The sequence below is a fragment of the Emiliania huxleyi genome, assembly GCF_000372725.1.
Source record: "Emiliania huxleyi CCMP1516 unplaced genomic scaffold EMIHUscaffold_39, whole genome shotgun sequence".
Classification (NCBI taxonomy): Eukaryota; Haptophyta; order Isochrysidales; family Noelaerhabdaceae; genus Emiliania; species Emiliania huxleyi.
The window spans coordinates 198,122-207,556 of record NW_005199045.1 but is presented as its reverse complement, the minus strand read 5'-3'; the positions used below and the strand labels follow the sequence as shown (position 1 = coordinate 207,556).

General features: G+C 63.8%; 1 protein-coding gene across 1 annotated transcript; it reads left to right on the top strand.

Annotated features, from left to right (window-relative positions):
* EMIHUDRAFT_43598 (hypothetical protein) lies at window positions 1–831 on the top strand (the record flags this gene model as incomplete). Its single annotated transcript, XM_005771155.1, has 1 exon — window positions 1–831. A coding segment is annotated over one exon (831 nt), but the record flags the coding sequence as incomplete, so codon positions are not given.
* Between the last annotated feature and the right edge of the window lie 8,604 nt (window positions 832–9,435).

Below are 9,435 nucleotides of genomic sequence, written 5' to 3'. Positions count from 1 at the left end.
CTCGGCGACTTTGCTCCGGTGCGAATCCTGGGCGTCGGCGCCCACGCGCGCGTCGTGCTCGTCCGAGCCCCGGGCGGCCAGTCATATGCGATGAAGCTGGCCAGCGACGACCCGACCGGCGCTCGGCGCGCGATTGTCGAGCGGCGCGTGCTGCAGCGGCTCCGCCACCCATTTGTCGCGCGGCTGCACTCGAGCGTCGCCACGCCGAGCTCGATCGCGCTGGTGCTCGAGTTTTATCCCGGTGGCGAGCTGTACGACCACCTGCGGCGCGAGGGCTTCTTCTCCCTCGCGCGCTCCTGCCTCTACACGGCCGAGGTGCTGCTCGCCGTGCAAGCGCTGCACGCCGCAGACGTGGCGTACCGCGACCTGAAGCCGGAGAACATCCTGCTCGACGCGCAGGGCCACGCGGTCGTCTCCGATTTCGGCCTCGCGCGCGAGGGCATCTCGCGCTTGCCGGACGGCGCGCGGTCGCTGTGCGGATCGCCCGCGTACATGGCGCCAGAGGTGCTGAGCGGCGCGGGGCACGGGACTGCAGTCGACTACTGGGCGCTCGGCACGCTGCTCTTCGAGATGCTGACGGGCGTGCCGCCCTTTTACCACCGCGACCCGCACCGCATGAGCCGCGCCATCCTGTACGACGAGCCAGCCTACCCGCGCCACCTCAAGTGGCCGGCGCGCGCGCTGCTCCGCACGCTGCTGCAGCGCGACCCCGCCCGGCGGGCAGGCTCGCCCGAGGCGGGCGGGCCCGCGAAGGTGCGGCGCGCGCGCTTCTTCCGCCGGCTCGACTTCGAGCGGGTGCTGCGGCGCGGCTACACTCCCGTCTTCGAGCCTCGCCCGGACGCGGAAGCCGCAGCGGGCGAGGGCGACCTCGACCTGCTCGACCTCGAGGAGCTGGTTGCGCGCCAGGCGGCGCAGGCGGGAGCCCTCTCGCCTCTGATGTGGCGAGGAGGAGGAGGGGCGGGCCGGTGGAGCGGGCCGCCACCGCGTACCGTAGAGGCAGAGGAGACGAACGAACAGACCAGAATTAGCTAGCGCCTTTCCCTGTTACCTGTTAGCTGTGTTCCCGCGTTCCCGCCTGCGCGGTTTCTGCTCTTTCTCTGTTTCGTTTATAATTACTTTATTCACGCGAAAGCTACACGGCTCACCTATGAAGAGTACACTGTACAGCGGCTCGTCCATATCCTCCAACGCTCCATCTACTGTACGTAGTACAGAAAAGCCCGCACACACAAACTGAAAGCACAATAAACAGGCTCACGCTCGGCTCGCGCCTCATCGGACATCGCTCATCGCGCCCCGCCGCCCCCAAGGGGAGGCCCGCAAGCCGTGTGCATGGGTGTGCGCGCGCGCCACCACAGCCACCACCCTCTCCACCTCCAACACACGAGACGCGCAGCAGACGTCGAGCCGCCCGCGGGGAGACGCACCGGCGTGCGGCGACCAAGTCCGGGGCTCCCGCCACAGAAGAGAGCGAGCTGGCGGGAGCCATCAAAGTCTTGCCCGTTGCCGTGCCGCGCTCAACCTTCATGTTTTTGATCTCGAGCAATCTCACTCACGCCGGCCAGGGCCCAGCCGGAAGGGGTCAGGCCCGATCGCGAGTACTCCGCCGCGGCCGCCTTGATGTCTTGCGGCGTCGCCTTCTTGCCGCAAGGGAGCACGAGTCGTGTGGGGTATTTGGCGCCCAACCGCAAGTCCCAACTCGCAACCATCTTGGCCCTCACGAGCGACGCCTCCTTCTCGGCGATGGATGCCAGAACTTCGGGTATGTCTTCGGCGGCGATCCAGTGGAGGGTGCGACGCCCACTCCCCACGTGCGCGCGCAAGGCGGCACCGATGTCGTCGCCGTCCATGGCGGCGCAATCCTCGGATTCGCCGGAAAGCCCGACGAGCGCGACAACGGCACCCGGGGAGATTATGTTGTGGAGCGGACTCGCCTCGCCGGTTGAGTGAACCACGGGTGGCCTCACGCCGTGCTCGAACTGGACATCCAACTCACCCGCTGGCAGCGGCGTCACCTTGAGCCGTGCACCCGCCATCGACCCGAGGTGTGACGCCACGCGCTGCCAACGCGTCGCCAGCGCGGCGGCGAGCGGAAACGTGGAGGCAGCGGTCGAAGCAGAAGTGCCGGTCGGTACCGCCTCAGCCGCACCCGCCGACTGACCGAGCTCCTCCGCCGCGGTAAGCCTGCTGCCATTGCTGCTCTTACGACTCGAGAAGGAAAGTGTCCGCCTCGAGAAGGAACGTTCCCGCCTCGGCACGGGCCACCCCTCGTCGGTGAGCACCTTCTTTGCCTCCTTCTTGCCCTCCGCATGGAGCCACGCGCCGGAGTCGTGAAGCCGGACGCGGCGTACCGCGCTGCGGCGGCTGAAGCTGAGCTGCTGGCCGAGCTGGCTAATTTCCTTCGCCAGCTGGGTCTTGAACGAGCACTGGCAGTTGATGCGACAGCACAGGGGGCAGAAGCCGAGGTCGCGAGCCGACGCCTCGCTCTTTGGAATGGAGCAGCGCAGGGAGGTGCCGGCGTGGCCCAAAGGAGGATGCGCGAGGAGGAGGAGGCCAGACGGCAAAGGCACCTCGACCAGCAGCGGAGGCACCCAGTCCTCTGGAACAAGGAAGCGCCACCAAACGCGATCCTCGGGAGCTACGCACGCGAAGCACGACGTCCTCTCAAACGGGGCGGGAACGCCGGCATAGCCCGCTGGATCATCCGCGGCTGCCTTGCTCTGAACCGCACCCTCAATCCACCCAATCTGTGCTTGTAGTACCCACAACCGGCTGTCATCCGTCGCGCCTTGAGGAAGAGAGGCAGAAGTGAGGGGGTTGCCGGCGGGCTCGTTGGCTGGAGCGGTGTCCATGCTTGTGCAGCAGCCGAAGCTTGCCGCGGCCCAAACCGGCGGGCGAAGACGGGCGAAGGCGGGTCAGTCGTTTCATCGCCCCGCCCCCCGTTGTGTTGTACGTACGAGCCAAACTCTTTAAAATCCCATCAGCGAGCCCTCGGGGCGCGCTCCGCGAAGAGAGGAGAGTTACTGATACAATGATCAATGTTTCACATGTCACATGAGAGCTTAGACACTTGAGCACTGGATAGGGTCGATTCCGCATGGTACGGGACCCCTAGAGAGAAGAGCGTTTGTTTGCAGACGTATCTATCTCGACTTGCACTTGCGTTTCAATAGAGCGTTAGAGCCCCACATGGACAAAGTGTAAGAAGCGGCGAGAACACTCAGGATTTTTAGTTTTATTGAGGACAAATAACTCCCCTCGCACATCTCGATGACGACACACTCAGCTTCGCGGTGTCCAAGCAGAGCTGCTTGTACTGCTCCACCGGCGCCTCTCGAGCAGGGTGAAAGCGCGATGGCCCACCAGACGCCGTCGAAGCCGAAGACCCTCCGACCCCTCAAGCAGAGTAGCCTGCCCGCTCGAGATCCGCCCTCGCCTTCGCCGCCATCGCCATCGCCGTGTCCCTCTCTCCGCCTTCTCCCTGCTCCGCCAGCTTCTCGAACTTCTCGAGGCGCGTCTGCAGCCGCGCGATCTCCTGTTGCTGCGAGTCGCCCCGTTTGCCGAGCAGCGCGCGCGCCGCCTTGAGCAGATCGCCGTCCATCCCCGCCGCCGTCGCCTCGTTGACCGCACGCGCGAGGTTGAACAAGTCCGCCTTGCCACCCACCTGCGCACGGCGCAGCGCTTGCGAGAGCATGGCCCCCTTGACGCGCGCCACCGCCTCAACCTCCATCTCCGCGAGCTTGCTGCGGGCCGCACCCACCTTCGCCGCGTCGACGCCGGCGGCCGCCGCACTCTCAATGGCGCCCCTGAGGCTCTTTAGACGGAGCGCGTCCGTCGACTGCGACCCTCCGCCGAGCACCTGTGCAACGGCCTGCTGCAGTGCGGAGCTCAGCTCCGCGTCCGCCACGCGGAGGGGAGATGCCGCCGCCGCCGCCGCCGCCGCCGCCGCCGCCTGCTCCGCCGCCGCCTGCTCCGCCGCCGCCTGCTCCGCCGCCGCCCGCCCTTGCGCCTGCGCCGCTGCCTGCGCCTGCGCCTGCGCCGCCGTCGCCCCGGCCGCAACCTCGGACGCAGCCGCTCTCGCGCTCCGCGCCGCACGCGCCACCTGATCCCGCTGCGCCACCGCGGCGGCGGCGGCGGCGGCGGCCTTCGCCTTTGCCGGCTCGATCTTGACATCGACGGAGTACTTCTTCTTTGCGAGCAGCGCGCACGCCTCGCGCATCGCCTCGCCCACCACGCCGATGCTCGCCGCGTCCTCAACGAAGTGGACGAGCTTCATCTCCTCCGACCGACCGCCGATCTGCGCGCGCCGGAGCGCCATCTGCAGCTTGACCTCCTCCGCTTCGAGAAAGGCGACCAAGCTGAGGTCAGTCAAGAGCGTGCGCGCCTCGCGCAGTGCAACCTCGCCCAGCCCGGCTGCCGCGGCCGCCTCGACCGCCTCAGCGAGCGGCTTGATGCTCTTGATGCTCGCGCCCTCCACCGCCCGGCTGAGGTTAAGCCGCGCCTTTTCACGAGGCGAGAGGCGGTCCTCGGCGGCGGCGCGTTCTTGCGCTGCCTGCGCAGCAGCCCGCCGCCTCGCGTCCGCCTCAAGCTGCCTCGCACGCGCCTCCTGCATCGAGCGCTCCATCGCCTCGAGAGGGTTGGTCGCCCATTGAAAGAGGGTCGTGAGCACGTCGGTTGTGGGTGGCGGCCTGTTCTGTGGCACCGGAGGTGATGAGACGGCCGGAGCTGGTTTGCGAGCATCCGCCGCTGCAGCCGCCGCCGCCGCTCTCTCAAACGAGAGCAGCTCCTTCCGCAGTGGCGCCAGCGACAATGCACTGACACCCACCTCTTCAAGCGAAGCGATTGCCGACTTGATGCTCGCGATGCGCGTTGTCGTCGACTCTCCGCTGTTGACGCCCATCGAGATGCCGCAGCGGGGGAGGCGGTATGCAAACGAGACGCCCGTCGCAAGCGTGAGAAGCATGAGCATTTCACTTAATGACACCAGCCAGCCGGTGCCAATGAGGTGCTCTTCGGTAATTGCGTGCGAATTCTCTTTTTCATCAAACCCGCAATCTAGGTCGGGGCTCACTGGTTTCGGCCCCGAACGGCGAAATTCTTGCTACTGACTGCCCACAAAACAAACAAAAATTCCCTGCCCACCCCTCACGCACACGCGGGCACACGGAGAGCGCTCATGGGCTCATGCTTTGGTGGTGACTGTGGTGTGGTGGTGGTGTGGGTGGGTGGGTGGTTGGGTGGTTGGGTGGGTGGGGGGGGGGGGTTGTGTCCGCTCCTGTCCAGATCCGAGCTAGGCCCAGCCGCTCTCGCAAGGTACGCCATTCTCGTTCAAGGGCGTGAAGAAGATGCGTGTGCCGACCGCCGCGAGATCCCAAAATTTGGCGCTCGATGTGATGCCGTCGGTCGGCACCATAGTAAAGGCGCCATCGGTCGCCTCAAATACGCCCTCGTTGGGAGAGAGAGAGAGAGAGAAATCGTTGGTGGGAGAGAAGTAAAGAGTGGACGTTGCCTCGCAGGCAACAACCCCCCTGCATGCTTGTTGTTGCTGTTCCCATTGCTTACCGGGACTACGGAAAAGGCGTCAATTGTGGTGTCGAGGACGCCCACGTTGGCCTCCCCCAAGAGGAGTGAAGTAGACGGTGGTCCCGAGAGCTGCGGCCGCAGAGTATTTAAACCCACCGTTCAGGCCTGTCATGTCAGGATTATCGGCCATGGAGCTGGTCACTGGTTCGTCGCGTCTTTCCGAAAAAGAAAGAAAGAAAACAGACAACCCAAGGGAGGGATGGGAAGACGGCACGCCGCCACCACACAGGGATTTTAAGGAGAGGAGTGTGGTGCTAGCCGTCGCCCACCCTATCCCTTGGTCGTCTGCCTCTTTCTATCTCCCTTCGCAGTCCCTCACCGATTCTCGCTGCAACCTTTATGCCACCTCGCGGTCGTCCCACTCTCGTCGTTCTCCCTCCTGTCGCTTCCTCCTCTGTCGCGTCGTTCTCGTCTGCCTCGTCCTGCGACGCCGCCGCCGCCTGCCGCTCCCTTGCTCTCGCGGCTTCTCTCTCCTTTCGTCGCAGCTCTGCTCACCTCGCGGTATATTTTGGCCCCTCGAGTTTATCGAGCTCTCCTCGCGCAAGGACGACTCTTCTTACGCCCACTCCGATCATTTGCCGCCCAGTCATATCGTTGCTCAGGTCCACTCTCTCTTCGAACACTTGCACCTCCACCGATGATGTTGGCGCTGGGGCCCCCTTCGGGTGCATCGTTACATCTGACGACGGGATAACCTCCACTGGTGTTTCGTCTTCCTCGGAGTCTTCTTCCCCGGCTTCCTCCCGTTCAGCTCTACGCTCATTTCGTTCAGCGTGGCTCACCCTCCATGCCGTGAACAGGCGCTTTATCCATCCTATATTCTTCTCTCTCTCCTCTGCCCGTGCCTTGGTCTTGTCGTTGTTCGCACCCATGTCTGTATGGCGATCGAGGCTGCCTTCCCCACTACCTGTAGTTCACTCGTCACCTCTCCTGCGAGCTCCCCTCTCTTTCTTTCTGGTATGGAGTCCGTGAGTGCGGGCAGCGTGCAGGCAATCACGGGCGCTATTTTGTCGTACTCCTCTTCGGCGAGCGCTCCGAATCTAGAGCCCATTGCCTTTAAGGAGGCTGCCCTCGCTTGTCTCAGGAATGCGGCTGTGTCTTTTGAGTCAGGCGCCGCCCGTTCGACTCTTGCTGTCGCCCTCGCTGTGTGTTTGTCGAGCTTCCGCATGAAGTGACGCGCCTCTTCCTTATTTCCAGCGCAGCTGCCGCTCAGTATGTGCGCCAACGACGCCTGTGGTGGCTCACTGTCTTCTTGTTTCCAGTCGTCCCAGTCTCAGTTCTCCGAGTCTCCTCCTTGCCTCGCGCGCCTCTTTTGTGGCCTCATCCCTAGCCGCTTTGCACGCTCTGCATCCCCAGAACGCACTTCTCGTGGCGGGGCCCCTCATTCCTCGTTTCTTTTCCCCCTCTAGAATACGCCTGTGGTGTGCCCCGTGTGGCACCCCGACCTGTTGTCTCACCCTGGCCCCCAAGATCGTTTTGGTCGTCACATTGTGATCCCCGACGTCGTCAAATGTCGCCCGCCTGTCCTTTCCCCCGTTCTCGTCTGGTATGTGGTAATCTCATCTTATTGTCCCATCGATGTTTGAGGCTGGCTACAGCCACTTCGCTCCACAACCGTCCCGCCACCCCTGCCGTGTGCGATCCCGGCCTCACCGTCTTTCGATATTGCTCGCACACCCACTCGTGCGCGCTCTTACACATGTGCCCGTACGTCCGTCGGTCCACTATCTCCCTCTTCTCTGTGTCCTCTGCCGCCTCCCTTCGCACCGTGTACATGCATGGCCGCGTTCGCACCGCGTCCCGCACCGCTTTCGAGGCGTCCTCCGTGTCGTTATTTCCGAGGTGTGCTGTCGCTACTGCGTCGGCGTATGCGTTGCAGGCTATTCCCACATGCGATGGCACCCACACAAAGACCACCGCCTCTAGCTTCGATCTATAGTACGCAATCGCCTCTAGGAGACCGCCTCTCTCCCAGTCTCTCAGGCCTTCTGGCATCCCTTTGCGATGCGCATTCTCAATCTGCTGCAGCGCAGGTTTGCAGTCGCATAGTACTAGGCACCGTCGCGCCTGCGCGTCGCTCGCGCTCGCCATTTTGCGAAGAGGTATGCGAGTATCGCGTACATCTCCGCGTCTATCACCTCCCACGTGTTCGGCAGCTTTCCTCCCCACATTCCCGCCCCAAACGCTGTCCGTATCTCCCCTTCTTCACAGGGTCCGATTCCGTTGGGATCCTTTACCTGTGCGTCTCCCGGGACGCTCTTTCCGAATCGTGTCGGTCCTTCGAACACGCCGTACGCCACCGGCACGTACTTTCCATCCTCCGCCATTTTGTCTTCATGGTCCTTTCCTCCGTCCGTCGCCGCAAAGTGTGTGAACTGGTGTGAGACGTGCAGTGCGAGGCATGTCTGCGCTACTTTCACGTTCAGGGCTCGTTCCCTTCCCCGACCGCAGCGGCTCGCTGTCTTTTCCCATCTTAATTCGCTTTCCTTTGCTGTCCGTCAGCTCTCCCCCCGTCTCAAATTCGTCGTATCGGAGCAAGAAGCGCGTTAAGGGGTCCTCCTGTAGCTCCCCTACTCTGATCGCGCTCGCTCCGTATCCGTATCCCACGAACAGCTCGTAGCCTTCTTTCTGCAAGTTAATGTGTCTCTGAGGCGCCCCTTCTGGGAACAACGTCTCATCCGCCCCGAGGCTCCCCTCCTGTCGCTCCCTCTCCTGTCTCTCCATCATCTTTCTCACCGCGTCCTTCGTGATCTTATTTTGCTCGGGTATCTCCTCCTCCCATGTCGCGTTCGTATCGAGGCCCGGGGTCCCCTCTAGCTTTATCACTCGATTGTCCCCGTCTTCTCTCGACCCCAGGTGCGTGCCGCTGTCTTGCGCCGGTTTCTTCCCTCCGAGGTAGAGCGTCCTGGCCTTCCCCTCCACTCGGATGTCCGTCCTGGTTCGCCCTTCTTCGAACGTGTGTTCTGTCATGTTGGGTCCGCTTGTGCACACCCCGTTTACCTCCCCGCTGTATTCAACGAATCGATCGAGCACATCGCTCCACGACGGATCATTACTCTTTCCATCGCATGTCTCTAGTGCTCTGTCTCCTTGTGCTGCCTCCGGCCCGTGTCCTGCGCTCCCTAGCCGACTGCGCTGCTCTAGCCACTCTCGGAAGGACGCCGCGTCTTTCCGATGCTACGACATCTTTGTTTTCTTTCTTTCTTTCTAGCACGCGCCAGTTCGCACCTGTGTCGAGCCTGTCTGCTGTGAGAGAGACTTGTGTTGTTTAAATTCTTTCTTTCTGGTGCCCTGCGGAAGGACACCCGCATCGCACCCCTCCACACCTTTGCAGCTCGCTCTCCGTCGCTCTCTAATTATGCTCTCCACGATCGCCACGTGCGCCCTCCCGCCCACACCCTGCCCTCGCCACACCCTCCCTCCCTCCTCTCCGCCCTTGGGCCTGGTCGCAAGCGGCAGCACCTGCCGGTGGTGGCGGCGGCGACGGCGGCGACGCTCGCTCACTCCTCCAGCCGCCGTGCCCGAGCGCAGGCCCTTTGCGCTCAACGCCGGCATGCCGATGGCCAACGCCGGCCGCGTCGTCTCGCCCGTCATGAAGGCCAACATCGTCCTCGCCGACAAGGAGGCCGAGGCCCGCATCATGGCCATCGTCGACGCCGAGCCAGGCAAGACAAAGTCGGCTGCCATGTGCAGCCGTATGGCGGCGGAGAACCTCGACCGCATCCGCGACGAGGAGGTGTTTGCCCGCTCCCACTCTCCGCCTCGCGCCGCCTCGCGCCGCCTAGCAAAGCTCCGTGCCGCCCGCTCCCCGTCCCTCAGCTCGGCTGCGCGGCGATGGGCCCGCCCTTCACG